The sequence below is a fragment of the Caretta caretta genome, chromosome 1, assembly GCF_965140235.1.
Source record: "Caretta caretta isolate rCarCar2 chromosome 1, rCarCar1.hap1, whole genome shotgun sequence".
In the NCBI taxonomy this organism is placed as follows: Eukaryota; Metazoa; Chordata; order Testudines; family Cheloniidae; genus Caretta; species Caretta caretta.
Window position 1 is genome coordinate 39,455,806 of NC_134206.1, and position 20,452 is coordinate 39,476,257.

The following is a 20,452-nucleotide window of genomic DNA, read 5'->3' on the forward strand; positions in this document are numbered from 1 at the left end:
CCCTTTTGACTAGGCTGTCACTGACACACCAGACTATTTCCTTCTAGCTTTAAAGGATAGGCTACTGTCTCTAAATCAAAGCTCATTTTTATTGGCAAGAGTTTAATTAAATCGAAATTTCAGCTTTGTTTCAGACCTATTCTGTTAAAAAAAAACAGTCAGTACTACAGAGAACAGTTTATGCAGAACAGTCTCTTGGGTTACAGACAATGTGATATAAAAACAGAACTATAGGTCTCATCTCTTGCTCTCCATTAAGGGGAAAAATCCAGTTTCCAGTACTCAGCCCAATTATCTTAGCTGGGCAACACAGATTTATTGGGCAAAGATCCCCTCCGTTGGCCTTTCTGCAGAGACTAAAATTGACCTAATGGCCAAAACTGCCTTAATGGCCCTAGTGTGCCCTCACAACGAAAACTGTGCAGAAGCAGATTTAAATGCTCACGCCTGTTAATATTCAGAGTTTCTGTTTTAGGAGGAATTTTGAACTTATTTTCTCTGGCAGAGTTTAAAAAAAGGGAACTGGGTCAACATATTACTGAATGATTCTTGCTTGCACTCAATGCAAACTCCACCCCTTCGCAGGTGCATATGATAGACTCTTTGACCTCTGGAAAGGGCTGACACAGCCTGGCTGTGCCTGTTCAATAATTACTAAGTAGTCAAGGTATTTACAGAAATGTATTTTAAAAACCAAGACAGACAGTTAACACCAAGCGCGTACACAACACAAATCATACAGCACTTTGCCAAATCTTCGATTTTCTCCGCACCCATAAGAGCTAGGTAAGTACCACTGCCACTCTTTTTGAGATCTGGAAACTGAGGCAAAGAGGTTAGCTGACTTGTCTCAAGGCAACAGAGGGAATCTATGTCGGAGCTATGGAGATCCTGACTTCCAGGCCTGTGCGTAGACAATACGTCAGTTGTAATATTTTTATTACATTACTACCCTACCTAAATTTAATAAAGCAGGAAATACACATTTCAATTCCTACCTAAAATTAGCAACACAGTTGGTGGTGGGCCAGCCTATAACGAAGGACCTTTCCGGGTTAGTGCTGCCCTCATAGACCTCTTCCATGCAGGATGCCGTCCACATCTCACAGAGACGCACTTGGCTCTTTAGTTTGAAATGAGATGGTGACCTGTTGGCAGAAATACCAGCTATGAGACACACGAAAACAGAGAAACCCAACTTATTAAATACGGTGTTGCTGACGTGTAACTTCCATCAGAGCTAATGGAGAGACTATACTTCTTCAGTTAGAGAAATACAATCTTTTATTGGGCTTCTCTCCTTATAGATAAATACAATTTACTTTCCATTCCACAAGCAGATATCTCTTGGCTGTCCTAGCCCTGCACTATATCGAAATTATTAAAAGCATAAAAAATTAGCTGATATCAGCAAACTCAACTCTATAGATGTAACCCACAGTCACTACAAGCAAGCACTGTAATCACCACCACCCCACAGGCAAAAGGCCGAGTTAACAGATGGGTTTACAAAGTCCAACGCCACCTCTTCTGGACAAGCAGGGAAAGAGATTTCAAGAGATGAGGGCCCTTCCCAGAATTTGCCCTGCCTGCCACCAGGATGTTTTAAGCCAAGCACTGCAAACAAGAGTACATGATCTCAGCTCACCATGGTGAAGGTGAATGGGGATGGTGCATAGATACTATGGTGATTAGTGCTCTATAAATACATACACTAAATAAACGTATTGTAAGGAGAGTGGTCACTTTGGATAAACTATTACCAGCAGGAGAGTGAGTTTGTGTGTGTGTGTGTGGGGGGGGAGAAAACCTGGATTTGTGTTGGAAATGGCCCAACTTGATTATCATACACATCATAAGGAGAGTGGTCACTTTAGATAAGCTATTACCAGCAGGAGAGTGGGGTTGGACGAGGTATTTTTTCATGCTTTGTGTGTATATAATAAGATCTTCTACACTTTCCACAGTATGCATCCGATGAAGTGAGCTGTAGCTCACGAAAGCTTATGCTCAAATAAATTGGTTAGTCTCTAAGGTGCCACAAGTTCTCCTTTTCTTTTTGCGAATACAGACTAACACAGCTGTTACTCTGAAACCAGTTTTAGAACTGTGGAGGATCTGCAATACCTTCTTCAGGGTTAGTCTCATTTACAAGGTATTTAATTTAGGTCAGATTGAACTATTTAAGTCTGAAATGGAACAGGACTTGAACCTCATGGGTTTACAAGGACTGTGCTCAATTCACACTGCTCTGATTTCTGATGTCTTCAGTTTAAATTCTGAAAACCGCGACAGCTGGATACTGCACCACAGATGACCCGGCATTAATATGAATATCCACAGATGAACATAAAAAGGATCCTGCATGCATATCTCTACAGCCACTAGCATAAAGAAGTAGAATGTCTGTAGAATATTTTGAGGTTACATATTAAAATCATATCTTTATTTTTATTCTGCCATAAAGATTCGTAACCCACTGTGCATCTGACCTTTCTTAAATCTGTAATACTTGATTCTATTTGCTCATAAAATGATTGGATTTTTTTTTACAGAGCAAGTAAGAGCTACTGTCAAAAATATTGAGTAATTGTGCATAGTGTGACCTTGGACTGAACTGTTTAAAAATTTACAAATACAAGTGTCGGAGTGAAGTCTAATGGACTAAGCATAAGATCTAATAAAATAAAGTTCTCTCTGGTGTAACTCCAGTGACACCTGCAGCGCTACATCAGGAATTCATTTTTTGGTCCAGTCTTTCCTTTTCCATTTTCTGGTAAAGTGCAAACTTTGCCTAGTATGTTACTCTCTCAACATTTACAACACACAATGCTGGATCCCCACAAAACCAAGCGTGAATGTTGGCAGGGGCTCACACAACACAGAGATGCTTTACTGACCAGAATTGGTGGAGTGGAGTCCATGGTGTAAATTCCCCACCCTCTGCCTGGGTTAGCCAGAGTTGTCAACTATTATCCATATTTAGGTACCTGAGTAAGTGGCCTGGTTTTCAGACATGCTGAGCGCTAAGTCGCTCCCATTCAAGTCAACAGAGCCAGAGAAGTGTTACGTCATCCATGGGCCAGTGGAACCAGGGAGCTCTGGTGCCTTTGCAATGGAAATACTGTGCGGGCTCCACCTCTGTGTAAAATCGGACACAAGAGTGGTGCCCACCATTGCAGCCCCCAGGATTGGACTGTAGAGCAGGTAGGAATCCCCCGGACCCTCCTTCCCAGACTGGAGCTGGCTCCCCACCCACTGAATCTCAGTAATTCTCCTCTCTCCCCCTCCTATCCCTTTGTCCCCGCATTCACAGGCAGCCCTCCCCCGCATTTTCATCCCCATCTGCCAGGTCCTTTCTGCAGTCAGAGAGAGGTGAGCACTTTTGAACATTACGCCACTTATTTAAGTGCTTAAATACTGTCATTAGAGCCTAACTTTAGGCACCCAGTTGTGAGACTCTTGCCAAATATCAGTTTTCTGGTCAGTTCAGAATCAACTATCATCAAAACTTAATATTAACCAATGGGGAGGGAAGAGACTGACTGGCATAAGGAGAGACTGATTTTCTTTTCAAGAACATAAATTGACATCATTCCAAAATATGCTTGTTTTTACATTGCGGATATAGGACACCATCCTGCTCCTAGTGAAGCAAAACTGCTGACTTTAGATGGTGCACAACTGGGCCCTACATGAATGCGCAGGTACACCATCTCATACCAGCGTGGCAAATCTAGTTCCTTTTGCTTTCAGTAAATGCCAATTCAGTACCTTGCTGCTATTAACAGATGGAAGATTAACTTCTCACTAGGTTAGTTAATCTCCTTAATAGGTACTTCTGACAAAAATGTTAATGGATCCATTGGGAAATTGCTACCATCATTCCATTTATTTACCCTCCTACTAATTTCCCCCAAAGCAGCCAGACTTCAGAACAGTAACCAAATGTGTGTGTTGAGGGAGAATCTTTTATCTCTACATTCCCATCCAACACACCTGTGAGCAATCATTAGAAATCTTTGTTAAAAACAGAAAGACACAAACTGCATTAAAATATCTGTAGCTGTTGGCACATGGCAACAAATGTGTAAGGTAAGGAACTCACTACCAACACAATGCACCTAGAAATGTTAGTTTGGAGATCACGGATCTTTCAATCAGCTAACTAGCGTATTCTCTTTTCCCCCTCGTCTCAATATATCTGGATTCTCATACGTTCTCCTTTCACAAGGCTGGCAGAGGAGAAACACCTGTAAACTATCAGCTGTGGAGTTACAGCTGACCAACAGTGAGTAAACATGGCTTAAATCCTCATGTGGCTGCAGCAGAAAGGAGCATTTGTGTGTGCCCAAAGATATAGCTAGGGTGACCAGACAGCAAGAGTGAAAAATCGGGACGGGGGTCAGGGGTAATAGGTGCTTATATAAGACAAAGCCCCAAATATCGGGATTGTCCCTATAAAATCAGGACATCTGGTCACCCTAGATAGCACAATTACGGACTAAGTTTAAGGCTTTGATATTCCACTTTGGCGATAGTGAAAGTAGCTGAAAGGGACCCTTGTGTGGCCCTCTCAGAGTTATTTTGCTTTTAACAAGCTGACTTTGTAGCTCTGTAAAGTATTGCCTGGATATTGTTGCTGTGGAGTTTGCCTCACTTGATAAGTGGATTACTATCTATCTGAGACTGCAGCTCTTGCATAAAACTGGGTCAGCCTAAAGAGGGATCTGATTCTTCTGTGTGGCATCAAAAGCCGTCAGCAGGAAGAGTGACTGCTGGTGGGATCACAGTCAGTGAAATTCCAACCTTTGGTTGAAATACAGGATGTTGTCTGATGGTTGCGAAATAGGATGCCTTCTGTATTCAGAGTGTGCACGGGGTTTTGGTGGCATTGTGTTACATAAACACAACAAATGCTTTCCATCTTGATATGTACACATTCTAAAAAACTGAGTTTTATCCACAATGCCAACAAGCCATTCAATTGCTTTTCCCTGCTGAGCGAGGCATCCATTACATACTGGGCATCAACTAGTCTCTTTACCTCCAGTCCAGATTGAGCAACTTGGTGCTCAGCAGAAGAAAATTGCCTCAAAATTATCTCAATTTTCTTGAGAGGCGGTAAATATAACTTGATTGTCTGGGTTTAAAAAAAAAAAAAAACAACTCACCATAAAGCTTGGATTTTTTCCTTACGTAAGAGCCAGGACAGTTTATTCACAGAATCAAATTTTGCATTGTACCCAATCTTATATGTGGGTTAAATGAGACACAAAGAGCTCAAATTACCTCATCCAAGGTGATAAAAATAAATCAGTGGCTCTGTTAGAAACTAGGGTATTCCTGGCTCCTAATCCTTTATTACAGGCACAGGAAACACACAGCCTCCTTATCTGGATGTTCCCAGTCTCTTTCTTTCACCTTTCCCAGGTCTCTCACCAATGCTTTCTCTCCCCAACTCCTTCCCTCTCACACACACCTCGAATGCAAGGTCTGTTATGCAAGTGCTCTGGGATATGAGAAAACCAAGCTGGAGTCATACGAGTGAGAGAGCTAGTTCTGCATGAGTGATAGGAAACAGAATAAGATAGTGATTTGTCTTTGTGACACAGGGAGCCTTCTACTTCCAGACCAGCTCCATAGAGAAAGTATGTGCCTAGATTCAAAGAGGACCACATATCACGTAGTGAAGCGAAGCAGTATCTTCTGTTCCTTAAACCTCTCCCTCCTTTATATACAAAATCCTGTGCTCAGATTCTATAGAATTGGAGGCTTGGGGGACAAAGGGGCGGGAGAAGGGGGAAATGAGTAAAAGGTAGGGAACAAGTTGCTTAAATCAATGCTTTGCATAAAAGCGGACACAAACCAACAAATAACCCTAAAGTTCTTAATGCTGCCATTCTTAGTCACTTTGAGCAGGATGTATTATGCAAAATGCAAGGAAGGTTCTACTCAACATAAATATGAAGGGGAGCATGATGGGGAGTATGAACACTTGTCCAAAGAAAGATAAAGCCTTCTCTTAGACCAGGGATAGGCAAACTTTTTGGCCTGAGGGCCACATCAGCGTTGCGCAACTGTATGGAGGGCCGGGTAAGGAAGGCCGTGCCTCCCCAAACAGCGTGGCCCCTGCCCCCATCCACCCCCTCCCACTTTACACACCCCTCAGAACCCCCGACCCATCCAACCCCCCTGCTCTGCTCCTTGACCCCGACTGCCCCCTCCCAGGACCCCTGCCCCTAACTGCCCCCCCTACTCCCCATCCCCTGATCGCCCCCCCCAGAATCTCCACCCCATCCAACCGCCCCCTGCTCCCTGTCCCCTGTCTGTCCCTCGGGACCCCCTGCCCCTTATCCAACCCCCTTACCCTGCCAGAGCCAGCCACTCTGCCCGACAGGAGCGGCGAGCCAGAGTGTTGTCAGTGCGGCGGCATAGCTGTGGAGGAGGGAGCACAGCAAGGGAGGGGGCGGAGTAGCCTCCCCGGCCGAGAGCTCAGGGGCCGGGTAGGATGGTCCCACGGGCCGGATGTGGCCCACGGGCCGTAGTTTGCTGTCTTAGACACATGCAGCCCCCAAAACTAGGCAAGTACTTAACACAGAAGAATATTACAGATTAGCCATTTTTGGGAAATAATTTTGTAGCTGAGTCAAATTCAACAGGATCCTCATTTCAGTTCAGATTTTACTCTGGTACACCACACAGTCTTAAGTTCACATCAGACATTAAGAAGTCAACATTTATCAACATATGTTGGTACATGATACACCCCAGGTTTCCTCTATATACTACTTAGAATAGGAAATAACTACAGTATCTCAGATAATACTGCATGATAACTTTTGGCAGCTGCTGAGCGTTTAAATAGTGCCCATTTGCGATAGAGGATTCAAATATTAATTGCTGATAGAACAGCTTGAGAGATCATATCCCAATTGGTACGTCAAGACACACCAAGTAATATTCAAAATACTGTTCTTATTACTATCTTTAACAATCAGTAGAAAATGAGGATCATTTTCTTATTACCAGAGTCTCGCTCCATTTATTCCTCTTTAAACCCTACATTACTTTGAGCTGGTTTAACTTGTATCAAATTCACACATAGAAAAACACACATTTTTCCAACTCCTTCAGAAATTTTAGATTCTCCTCCATGTTAAATTAAGTGCTGTGTATTCAGCTACCATTTCCTAGAGGCACTATGGTAATACAAATCTACTAAAAATAATAAATACACATGGAGTAAGTTACTCCATACATGAGTTAGTACATTGCTTATGCAGAACCCAGCACAGTAGGACCCTATTTTTCCTTAATGCATAAATAAGTAAAAGCACACTCAAGATTTGCCTTAAACCACAACTGCTGCAAGAGGCTAGCATGCTAGATCCATCTTGTAAATTTGATTTAATTGTGAATGGTAGAGTGAATAATCTGAGCTCAACAACAAGCCTGATTACACATGAACAGCTACCCAGACTCCTCAATACTACCACCTTCTACTTTGCTGCACCAGAAACAGTATATGGAAGATAATTCAAAGAGGACAGAAATGCTCACTGTAATACCATAATATTAAATTTTCCATAGAAATGTTAATCGTTTGAGGATATCAAATGACTTCCCAGACACGTATTAAATCTTTAAAACCATGTGATGTAGGTAGTGGTATTATACACATTTCTCAAATGAATTAACTGAGATCCAAGACGCTTAAATGACTTGTCAGCGTTTGGACAGCCGGCTACAGACAGAGCTGGGAATGGAACTCAAGATGCTTAATGCCCACTCTATCTACTACACAACATTCCCACGCTCAGCTTAAGACACCACTTCTAAAATACCCACCCACATTGAATTAACATACATGTTTATGATTCCTTTACCATACTCTCGTCTGGATTGATTGACTGATTTGTGAGTGTACAAAAGAACTTAAGGGAGTTAGGAGCTCAACTCCCATTGGCAGACTAAGAAGCTCTCATGAAATCCAGGGAAGATTCACTACTGAAGATAGCAATTAGGGAAATTCACGGGATGCTGCACTGAGGAGGGATGCTGCTCTGCAAGAGTATTCCCTTAGGAATGATACTTACTTGGACTTGGCAACAACAAGGATGTCTGTGAAGAGGAAAAGGTGCCGTTCCTGGGTCTGAAGGCCCGTCTTCAACTGCACATGACCATCAAGTACAAAGGCTCTGTTGGGGCAGATAAAGGACTGCACGAGGGGACATGCTTCTGGACTGATTGGGGAGAAACAGCTTTCCCTGCAGCAGGAACAAAGGAAAGAAAATCAGCATATCATAGATAACAAAGAATGGCAGAGATTTCCCACACCAATTGCTGTAAAGACAGAACATTTAATTAATTCACAGATGAACTAAAATATTACAGGGACGCTGACTTTTGCTTTGCATAGCTTAGCAGCACTGTCACCCATGCATCTTGTACAGCACCAAGCACATTGTTAGCAATTTAGCAAATAATTTAAAACACAACCCCTGCAACTCTGTATCAGACTATTAACAAAATACTGCACGTATTGTAGGTTCCCCATAAATGAACGTTCCTTGGAGCAGGGAACATCTGAGCACACCTTTGTGTGTGGGACTTTCAGTATGAGTTTGCAATTTTAGAAAGTTATTCAGAGTCACAGTGACCAATACTGAAAAAATAAACATGAATCAATCAGGTCAGGATGTACTAGTGACAGACCATGCAACTTTCAAAGTATGTATAATGTAAGACCTAAACTGCACAGAATTTGGCAGCTTGCCTTTAATACTGTTTTATTAACCAAGTCTAAATTATTTCCCATTGCATTTATCACTCATATCAATAGTTTATGGTCAGATCCTTGTTGTAAATTCATGGCAGAGTTTTCAAACTGATTCAGAAAAGGTCATTTTGCATTGGCTCTTTACAAGTGTAACTCCCTATATATTAATAAAGCCAAGTTTCCATTCCTACAAGATGATGAGTTTCTCCAGGAGGCACTGAGCAGCCTTAGTTCCCAGTGAAGCCAGCAGCGGTTAAAGATATTCAGTACCATTCAGAAGGTGCTCAGCCTCTTGCAAGATATAATTCTATATCTGCTACCCAATCCTGTTGCCACTGCAGAGAACGTGAAATACATGTGATGCAGATAGGGCCTGATTCTCAGCAATGCTGAGCACCTGCAGCTCCCAGTTACTTCAACTGGAATTGAGGGTGCTCAGCACTTTTGAAAAATGCATGCCAGGGTGTGTGGCCTTTTATTTTGCTACGAACAAACGGGGCAGAGCAAAGCAGAAGTAAAGAGTTTTCCGACTAAGCCTGTTCCTGCTCCTATCGAAAGCGATGGCGAACTCCTACTGACGTCAGTGGCAGAAGGATGGACCTTGTAAGAGAACAGCCACAGGAGAGACCGGGAAGAAGAAGACTGCAAGCAGAGAAAGTGTTCTCAAATAAGGTCACAGGCCTTCCCAAATCTCTTGCACAATCTGGCTGCTTCCCTGTGTTTGTAACCCCTTGCCTACACTTGGATTACTTGGAGGGCTTCAGCAGTAATGCTGATTTAGGAAATCCGACAGCTGGTGCTGAAAGGACAAGCACTTTGATCAGCCTAGTGAGCGTGACTCACTTTCACTGATCTGCAAGGAGGCGGTGAGGAGCTGCCAGGGAATGTCCATATTTAGCCTAGTCGTGGCTGAAGACCTGCATTTTTAAAAATCATTCCTTCATTTTTTTGGGAGTTTCCCTCCACTTTCAACTCCCCTCTAGGCAAGGGGGAGAGAGGGAGGAGCAGGAGCTTTAAAAATGAACAATGCAAAAAATTTTTAAAAAGTTACTGTGGGAGTGGGGCCTAATCCTTCCTATGCGGTAGGGGTGTCAAAAGATGCGGGGGTGAGAGAAGAAAGAGCTCACATTAGTATAATGCAACCGTAGGCAGGTCACTATGTGAGTGGGCAAGGTGAGGGAGGATGCAATGAGCCACTCTTCAGCCCCACCTTCTCCCCAGACAGGGGCCAGCCACAGCGTGGCTTGGGAGTGCTGCCAACCCTGCTCCTTCCTAGTGCCCCTATAGGCATTAACTGCCCAAAAAGGGCATGGCCCTATTCACCCTGAACTAGCCAGCTAGCTGGGCAGGCAAGGGGAGCAGGAGAGAATGCTGAACCCTCTCCAAGGGCTGTGCCAGCATGGGCTGCTCAGGAGCCCCCTGAAGTAATGGTAGCTAAGCCAGAATTCCTTCTCAGGGTCAGAGCTGCAGCACAGCACACCCTCTCCAGTAATACTGAAGGGTGTCAAGGGCACCCAGTAAGGGACCAATCTCCTTACCCGTCAAACACTTAGCACAGCGGTTCCCAACCCTTATCCAGTACTCCTCTCCCATTTCCCCTCCCCCAAACACACACACACACCGACCCCATCTGGTAACAGGGGGAGAGCAAGGTGGCTGCATAGGTGCTGGAACTACAGGTGTTGGGGCTGCTGTCGCACCCCTTGGTTTGAAGTGGTTTCCATCATATGCAGGATTTACAGTTTGGTTGAATGGCTTTCAGCATCCCCAATATACAAATTGTTCCAGCACCCTTGGGTGGCTGTGACCCCTGTTTGTGACCCTTATGTTGAGAAACTCTATCGTAACACAGTACTGAGGGCTCAGTATTGGATTGTATTTAGAACCAGGAGAAGTTATTACCTCAGACACAGGGAGTATCCTCAAGTTGTCACCTAAACAACCACACACCAAGAGTTGTGATATTCCAGGATTTTCAGTCAGGTCAGATCTGAACATTGGGTTAAGCGCTTCAAAACGGGATTTTCACTACTTCAGGGGAAGGCAACTGTGGAAACACTCGAGAACCATTTCATTGACTCCTGTCCTTTGAAGTCCTCGGACTTTGGTTATTCAGCATATTAAAACACTTGCGGCCATGTTCTCAGGGACTCCATTATATAAACTCACTCATCTAGTGTTCAGTCCAGAAAATGAAGCAGAAATGATTAATGCTTTGGGCTGGCGGAGTTCCTCCATCAGGGTGGACGCGATGCAGACGCAACACCCACTTATCTTTGAAGTGAGTAATGACAATTGTTAGAATAAAAACATGCTTTTATGTTATTATAACCAAACCAAACATAAACCTGTGAGGGTATGTCTACACTGCAACTAACCACCTGCAAGTGGCTCATGTCAGCTGATTCAGTCTCGCAGGTCTCGGGCTACAGATGTTCAGGCTCAGGCTTCAGCCAGGCTCTAGAACCCTATGAGGGCAGAGGGTTCCAGAGCACGGGCTCCAGCCTGAGCCCGAATATCTACACTGCACTTAAACAGCCCCGTAGCCTGAGTCAGCTGACAGGCCTAGCTGTGGGCATTTAATTGCAGTGTAGACATACCCTTAGGGGAATGCAGAAACTGAAATGCAAACCTGGGCTCAGACTCAGACTTGAGCCCAAATTCCCATTCCATCCACATACATATCTCTGACTCTGGCTCGGACCTGTGGGGGTGGAGGATTTGAGCCAGAGTCAAGCCAGTCAATATCCAATATTCGAGCCCTATTACTTTACACTGTAAATGCAGCCCCCTCCAACACAGGTCCTGGGAGTCTACCAAAAGTATCCCACAGTCTTATGGGTCAACTTCCTTTGCCCTCTCTATACCTCTCAGAAGCTGGCTGGGTTATAAATTAACTGGTTCAGTGACCAATGTAGGGACCAGATTAAGTGGCTCAAGACTGAGTACCGGAAAACCAGGGACCGGAACTGCACCTCAGGCAACTTGCCCACCTCTAGTCCATGAAAATCATACATAACTGAAGCCCTTTACAAAGGTAGGTAAGAATTATTCCTATTTAATCTATAAATGAATCTAAGGCACCCTTCAGGATCAGGCTTGTATGGCTCAATATGGGCAAGATGCATTTTGATCATTGTAGTGGAATGACCACCACCTCAGATTCAGAAACCAGAGAACTTCCCAAATCACAATACGGCATAGTAGCAAAAAACTCCATCATGCAGGTAAACAGAAAGTTCTATTAGGCATGTCAATGCTGTTGGAGGTCAGGCAGATTATATTTGTTTCTAGTTTGAAGACATGCAAAAACCTAAGCTATTTATCCAAATGGGACCTGCACGTTGACTATCATGGCTCTTTTTCACCCAATCAGCGTTCCCACATGCTGCAACATTGCTTACCAGTGGCACTAAACAAAGGTGACATTCTTTGAAAACAAAGAAAAATCAAAGACATTACTTTCAATTGGCCCCTTATAACCAAAAGCCCCACTGACCAACGATAGCGAGGGAACGGAAAACTCTCCAGCATTGACACAAATATCTTTTGGAAAGTAATTTTTGATCCATATAGTTGAACTGTTCCTGTTACAGGAGATGAATGAAACCAAAGTTCCACTGTACTGGCATTCTTTCATGTCAGAAAATCATTAAAATACACAGATTAACTATACTTGTAGGCCTAAATTTTCTTAAATGAGTGGTTATTTTGGACCCTCAGTTTTTGGTTGATCAGCTTGGTACACCTTGGAATGCTCATCTCTGAAAATTAGGCTACTTTTAATAGACATACTCAAAAATCACTGATCACTTTTCAATGAGGGCATTATTGCTTTCTTGGTAGATCAATGGCTGAGAATTATTTTAAAAAGACTTTTCCCCTGTTCTTTTACAAATTATTTTATGACTGGTTACTTTTATTACTACAGTTTTTTAAAAAATAATAGACTAGTCAACTTTCTAGTAATCTGTTTGGCAGACAAATTCTGTTTACTGCAATATCCAATTCCATTTTTCCTAGAAAGATATCCTTCAAAGAGAACATCTAAACTTGTTTCTCTTTGTGTAGCATTGCTTCTGTAATGCTATTGTTAAGGTTCAGATGGCATTTCCATTCTAACTCTCTATTGTCAGTTGCTTATTACTTTCAAAACATATCTTTGCAGCAGAAATTTCCAAAGCATGTTCTTAGTCAAGAGGTGAACTTTGCTGCAAAGTTTGAAGAAAGTCCACAAAGCTGTTCTTTGAATTATTCAAGGATGAATTCAAATGATGGGGTGAAATCCTGGCCCCACTGAAGTTAATGGACATTTTTCCATTGGCTTCAGGACAGCCTGGATTTCACTTGCTATTTTTAAATGAATCAAAATATGCACCTGTTCAGCATCATTTTAAAGAGCTTTACAATCTGAGGTGTAGGGGCTACTCAGAGTCAGCATGAAGAATCAGCTAACTGTTGAAAGATACAATGACATTGCACTCAGTATGAAAACAAACATCTCAATGCCCACTTCATTAGGACAGCTTCTTTACTAGGAAGCACAAAAACACAGCCAACCAATGTTTCTAACCCCCATGGCTGTCATGAGCGTTTCCGAGCTAACCATATCTTTACGATGTAAGTACTGAGATGTTTATTTTCATTCAGAGTGCAACAGAGATGCAGTTTTTAATGTTTATTCACAAGGGAAACAGAGCAAAATATTAGTATTGTACTCTACACAAACACTTAACATCGCATCTGTTGAGTAATAAGGCCCTGATCCTAACCCCGCTGACATCAAAGGAGGCTTTACATTGACTTCAATGGACTTTGGATCTGACCTTTAGGTTAATCTCAGAGAGTCTATCTTCTCTTCTAGCCTCCTCTCCAGAATAAGAACTTTGCAGTTGTGTGCGTCAGTTTTCCCTAAGAGTGTAGACACCATGAATTTGCATAATTGGTATCTAATGAAATAAAACAACATTTTGCTCTAATATAACTGAAGCCCTTTACAAAGGTAGGTAAGAATTATTCCTATTTAACCTATAAATGAATCTAAGGCACAGCATGGTTAGGTGTCTTGCCCAAAGACAAAGAGTAAAGTCAAGAACAGAGGTCACATTTCCTGACTCCCAGTCTTCTATCCTAAATCCTGATGCATCTTCAGATGATTTTTAAATTTTGTGAATAAGTTTCAGGAACAACGAACACAAAATCCCTCCACTCTGCTTTACAGTGCTGCTAGGAGAACAACTACTGAAGTTATTCCATTTTACAGATCTGCTAAATGTGTTACAGTTACTGTCAGGATGTACCGAAATAGGGATGGAGCCAGTGTTAGCCATTTTGGGAGGATTTTCCCCTCCCATGTAACTGACTCCTGTCCACCTGGTCATATCATTGTGCCGAGGGTTGGTCTAACCTTTTACACTGTATGTAAAAAGGGAATCTTTTAGCCACCAACGAATTCAGGAGAACTGGTACCCAGCTGCTGATGTTACAATTTCTGCATTGTTTCCAATATTAAAAAAGTTTTCTTAAAGACAATTGTCAAAATAATTGGAAGTCTGGGATCTACTAACCCCAGCCACTGGATGGGTGGTGAGTGCTTTCTACTGAACTTTAACACACATATAGTGCTTTTTAAAACAAAAATTAACTAAATCAGTCACCGCAATGAATATTTGTTTACCACCACCATCCCATCCCGTGGATATTATGTACGTTTCACAGATGAGAATGCTAAGACAGAAGGATTAAGTGGCTTGACTAAGGGCACTGAGTCAGTGTCAGAGTCAAGATTAGAACCTGTCAAGGCTGAATCCCCACTCTGTCACTCCGAGTGTAGAAGGTGGGGGCCTGCAAGGATTCTAAAAATTAATACTTGACACTCCAGGCTTGTATTACATTTCCAAGGTTACAGCTTTTTTCTGACCTTGGCTTGGTAAACGCTGCCACCCCCCAAACACAAAAAAAACCCCTTTGAACCCAGGAAGGTGCACTTGGGAATTCCTCCCTGTGGGGTACCATCAAGCCCTTTCACGCCCCCCTCCAGGAAAGAGCTGAGAAAGAAAACAAAGGAAATTAGCTGTGGCTACCAGCTAATCAAACATCATGCACAAACCTCTTAGAACACCAAAAATCCAATCCTGTTCTTAAAAAGGGTAAATTTTATTAAAAACAAAAAGGAAAAAAAATACATCTGGAACTTAGGGTTTTTACTAGACCTTAAAACAATTACAAAAATTAAGCACCCAAAATAGCTTTCTTAGGGGTTCAGCTTAAAGGTTACAAGCAAACAAAAGCATCTGGGGCAACACAGAGGAGATCCACAAGCCAAAATAAAGAAAATAAACCTGATCGCGTCTAGCTAAACATTCCTAATTTACTTACATATTTGGGGGGTTTCAATTAAGTAATTTTGGGTATGATCTGATGAATTTTCATACCTGATTCAAGCCTTACACAGCATTGTTGTTCCATGTCTCTTTCTCCAGAGAACAAGAGACAAAGGAAAGTTTTTTCCCCCCAATTTTAAAAAGTTCTACCTTCCCATTGGCTCTTTTGGTCAGGTGCCCACTTCCTTTTCTTTTACCTGTGGGCTTGTTAACCCTTTACAGGTAAAGCAAGCAGAGAACAGCTACTAAGAGGAATTTTACAGCTAACTGGCTGGCTGGGTGTCCATCAAAGGGAGCTACCCCACCACTTTATTTATCACAGAACCTCTGAGTTCCTTGCAGTCCTATGCTTAGTTATGTAGACTTTGAAGATTCTTATGCTATGAGCTGCCCCTTAGTGTGTTGGCAGCTAGCTAGAAGGAAGCTTGTAGCAGCCCTAACACATAAATCAATTCCCTTTAGAGTTACAAACTAATCTCCTTTAGAAGGAACCCGTAGGTTCCTTCTCCCCGCCCCTGCCCCCCCCCCCCCCACACACAAATGTAAAGGATTTCTTTCACATCTTTCACAAAGGCCAATCACTGGGTGTCTGTGGGAAGCCATTTATTTGCCTTTAGGAAAACCAAAGTTGGCAAACTTTTAATCCTAGCAATTGAGTTTCCATTTTCCAGGTTCTCTCTGTCACACAAGCTCCTTCCACAGTCCCAGAGTAACCAGAGGTTTCTGCTAATGTGATCAGCCCTGAAAAAGTCAATCATGTTGGTATTTACTTTGTCATCATTAGGCTCTATGTTTAGCAATCCACTGAGAGGAAGGGAAGCAATTCAGACCTTTTAGGGCACCGCTGTAGCACTGTAGTGTAGCTACTTGCTATGTCAACAGAAGGTTTTTTTTTTTTTGTTGCTGTAGTAAATCCACCCCCTTGAGAAGCAGTAGCTACGTCACCGGAAAAATTCTCTCTTGACCTAGCAGTGTCTGTACTGGGGCTTCGGTCAGTTTAATCATGTGTCGCAGGGGTGTGAATTTAAGTTGTAGACCAGGCCTTAGAGACAGGCAAAAACAATAAGTATCTGGAGACTAATAGCTATGTTTCCACTGCAGTTCCTATGTTGGCATAGCCCCCAGTGTAGACGCGATGTACACCGACAGCAGGAGCTCTGCCAGTGTAGGCATGCCACTTCCTTGAACGACATTAGCTGTTAGACTCTGCTACCAAGAATTTCCCATCTATTACCACCACCAGTCCACTGGTGTAAAGAGGCCATCAGGCAGGCAGCAATGTTTTTACCACACTGTTGCCCAACTCTGCTCAGCCCTGCTCAGAAGCCTGGTGGCTTTTTAAATGGAGGGGCGGGGGAGAGAAATGTGTGAAAAAGGAGGGGGTAAGAGAGAGAGGAAGAAACATTTCCTCTCCCACCTTTCACCACTGGAGGGCAACAGGAGGGGGAAAATGAAAAAAACACAACAACAATTTTTTTATTTGAATGTAATAAATATTTTAATATACACATTTTCCTTAGATTGAGAGAGCCACTTAAATAGTGCCAAGACAGCACCCCAGCCCACTCTCATGCAATCCAAACCTCGTGGGGCCCTGCACTTGCTTGGGTAGCAACGTCATTTTTCTCACTAACCAATCGTTTTAGCCAACGCAACAGGGTTTGCCGCACACGCTGGGTCTGCACCAGCACACACTGTTCTAATTCTCAAGCCCTTGGCCAGAGGAGATGAAGTTGGGTCCAAGACTTTTTTTTTTTTTTTGTAAACAGAGCTTATTTTGTAAGCAGATCAAGTGATCAGTGGTAGAGTTAATAAGGGAGCAGGAGAGGCCTTTAGATGGATGTGTGGCACTTTTCCCAGGCATATTATGCAATACACAAGAGGAGGCGTACAACATAAATTTTCATACGGAACAGGAGAGTGAGACTGCCCCTAACTCATTCGGCAGCAGCAGCTCCTGTCATATGGGGTGGGGCCAGCTCCCCACTCTGGGCTTTGTGACATGTCATACAGGGTCCCATGTCACTGTAACGCCATGCACTAGGTCACAATGCCTAGAGTGGTGAGCCCAGCCCCATCCCTCGGGACAAGAGCTGATGCTGTTGGATGAGTGCAAGGCAGGCTCACTTTCCAGCCCACCACCAATAACATATTGACCATCCAGTTGCAAAACCTGGCTCTGCCACTGCAGGTAACCACCTTTGCGCTGTTATTGTCTCATTTTCATGTCCTCAATCGCACAAGACTTCCTTTGAGAAAAAGCCTTCAACATAAGCTTAATCCAAAACTTGTTAGAAGAAATATGAGGCAGGCATGCACTGCTAACTGGAGCTTAGGAACCATGTTGGCTCCCTGTTAGAAATACTTTTTAATGCACAGAAATTCTACCCATATTTCCTGGCTGGAGTTTTTGCATTCAGGGTCACTATCTAACAACTAATTAACAACAACTGTACTTGAACAAACCAAAAGGCAGAGCTCTAGTTTAGATTGCAGCCCTCAGATGAGGGGGAAAAACCTCCAAACCCATAACACAGCAGAAAGTACCCATCCATACACTGTTTATATTGCACTCAAAACAAATGTTAACATTTCAAGACCTCAACACTTATCCTGTTTCATCGTAACAGTAAAATGATAGCTTGGCTAATGTCTTGCCCATGTATTATGACCGTCTTGACAATATCATGGTAGCAGATCATCATGCAATATGTGTAAAAATGTAATGAGAGTTTCTTCTGTGATGGGATCAAACTCACCATGGGCATAAGCAGATGTGAGATAAAGGAATCAGGCCTGTGAACAGCAGTGGTAAATTTGGCCCCTAGCATGTGGATAAGTCGTTAGAGCACACAGCCTGAAGAGGCTCACTTGCCATGTCAAAAAGAATTAGAGAGAGAAACAGAAGACTGTTTTACACAGAGCAGGACTATTCCTGAGACTTCCCAGCAGGTAATCCAGTCTTTAAAGAACAGCTGTATAACTATCAAAGCCCAGTTTATGCAGCTTCTCATTTTCTCAAATCAACCGGAGATACCAATTAGGAGGAAAAGACGAAAAACTGGCAAATGTTTTACGGCTTCAGAATACTAATGATATTCAACTAGATAGGTTTTCGCTATGCTCCTGCTGCCTTATTCCCCACAGGTCTTCTGCACACAGGATAAGATTTTGAAAGGTGGGAGCCTAAAGATAGGCCTGTTCCTGGTATTTGTTCTGCAGAGCCTATGCCCACACAGAGAGGACTCAGAGGTCCCATTGCCTTCAGTGGGACTCCACACAGGGATCTGTCCACATAAAACAATTTGTAGGATTGGGGCCTAAAAGGTGCTGAGCATTACTGACTAAGTCAAGATTGGTTTTGTTGGTTGGTCCAGTTAGATATGGTTCTCTACAGGCACATTTATCTTTGACAACCATGCAGAGAATGAGGTGGTGCCTTTTCCCATTGCAACTCTCCATTGAGTTAGGGGTTTATGTATAAAGCTTGAACCGCATTTTATATTATAATACATATATCACACCAAGCGGCCAAGAATAAGCAAAGATCTGCTCACAAGGGTATTTTTTTTCCCTGAAAGAGATAAGTGGAAGAGGTGATTGTGGAAAACTACAATGCTGCTGTAATATTAAACTGACTAGTAATACAGGAGACTTGGATACACAAGCACAAACATTTTCATCATAAGGGCAGCCAATCCATTTCTGAGAGTTAGTCAGCAGTAAATCTGACATAGCTCAAGTAGCTCATTGTGAAACCAGTGCTGAATTCTAAAAAGCTAATTAATTTATTTTGTGCAGCACACACTGCAGATTTACTTAACCACTATATATAGTCATATACAGTAGTGTAACCCTTCTGCCAGTCAGAGTTGGCAGCAACAAGGGCCAGATTCAATATCTACGGGTTCCTTTTCAACAATACAACACCAAACCGGCTCGAGCCCCACCCTCCCAGTAACCTGGGACAACTACATACCACCACCTGGGTGCCTCTAAGAGGCAATACTTCTCTTCTTACAAATACAGAGTTTGAGGGTAGAAAATAAACTCTTAATAAAAGGAGGGAAGTAACCCAGCATTAATTTGGGAAAATGCTGCATGAAGGATTCATAAACATAGAACCATGAGCAAAAGACCCACCCCAGAATATGTTGGACAGTGTCCTTTTGCCTCAGGTTCTGAAGTCCAGAAACCGAAAGTTCCTTTAACATGCCTCTCCCTTCTCCCTCCACTGCACCTCACTCACAGCTGTTGTCCTTGGTCCGTGAAGACCCACAGTTTAGAGGTACATCTGCATGAGCTCACCTCCCACCCTGGTGGGGGGAGCACTGTGCTTGCTCTGCCATCCAGGTGCTTGCTCTGGTGTCAGCCACGTTGCTGGCTGCTCGCTGCTCCACTCTGCACCCTCTGGGATGTATTGAGGTCCCACCACTCAACACAGCTCTCGGTGATTTCAGCTGTTAGTGGGGGAGCCTCACTGCTAGTTGAGACTGGGCAGAGACACTGTCCCAAAGCAAGCCGAATGCGAAGACCTGGTTATCAGTGATTTCAGCTCTGTTGGTGTGCAACAAGACTCTCAGGTGAATCTTAATCAGCTGTGTTATTACACACTGGAGAGGGAAAGGGTCAAACAGTGCCTAGGACCCTTGCACCAACACCACCAGATACAAGTACCTATCCCCACCCTCTCTCCACTCACTGGGCTTTGGCACCCATGTCCCCTGCCTAGCGAGTGCAGTTTTGATGAGGATGAGTCTCTCAACCAGGGTATGCCAAACATAGTTCTGCTGCCCTTGATTCTCACAAATATAACAAGCCTTTAGTATCCCTGCTCCTGATAACAAAAAGTAACCTGTGATCCAACACCAGCCAAAAGTGATCATTTGGGCAGAGCAGTCCCATCATGCTGAGCGCCTAGCCAAGGTAAGTGTGCCCATGCAAAGAAGGTCAGCTCCTGAAGTCCTCTTCCCCAGCTCAACACTAGATGTCAGGGGAGAGCTCATTCAGACCCAGCTTACAGTAGCTTCCATACAATTAAGCTTGAGAGATTTGTCCTGTATTAAAAACTGAAAACCAACCAACCAACGCACCCTTATTCTTGGAGTATTAGTATTTCTATTTCTTCCTGAACAGGATGTAATGTATTGAATGCAGTTCTATTTTAAATATCACTCATATTTCATTCATTCACTGGACCAGTACTGGTTTTCTGGTTTTAATTCAACCACATATTGAAAAAAACTAATTGTACAAATACTTAAAGTCTCATCTTTGCATTATGCCA

At 43.1% G+C, this 20,452-nt stretch overlaps 1 protein-coding gene across 3 annotated transcripts in view; it reads right to left on the minus strand.

The window, feature by feature from the left end:
* ARHGAP20 (Rho GTPase activating protein 20) overlaps positions 1–20,452 on the minus strand; it is a 95,595-nt gene that overhangs the window by 43,422 nt on the left and 31,721 nt on the right. For all 3 annotated transcript variants that reach the window (XM_048844952.2, XM_048844961.2, XM_048844970.2), the window contains exons 3-4: positions 8,100–8,270; positions 999–1,148 (exon numbers count right to left, since the gene is read on the minus strand). In XM_048844952.2, the coding sequence (XP_048700909.2) occupies positions 999–1,148; positions 8,100–8,270 (321 nt within the window). The remainder of the gene's footprint in view (positions 1–998; positions 1,149–8,099; positions 8,271–20,452) is intronic.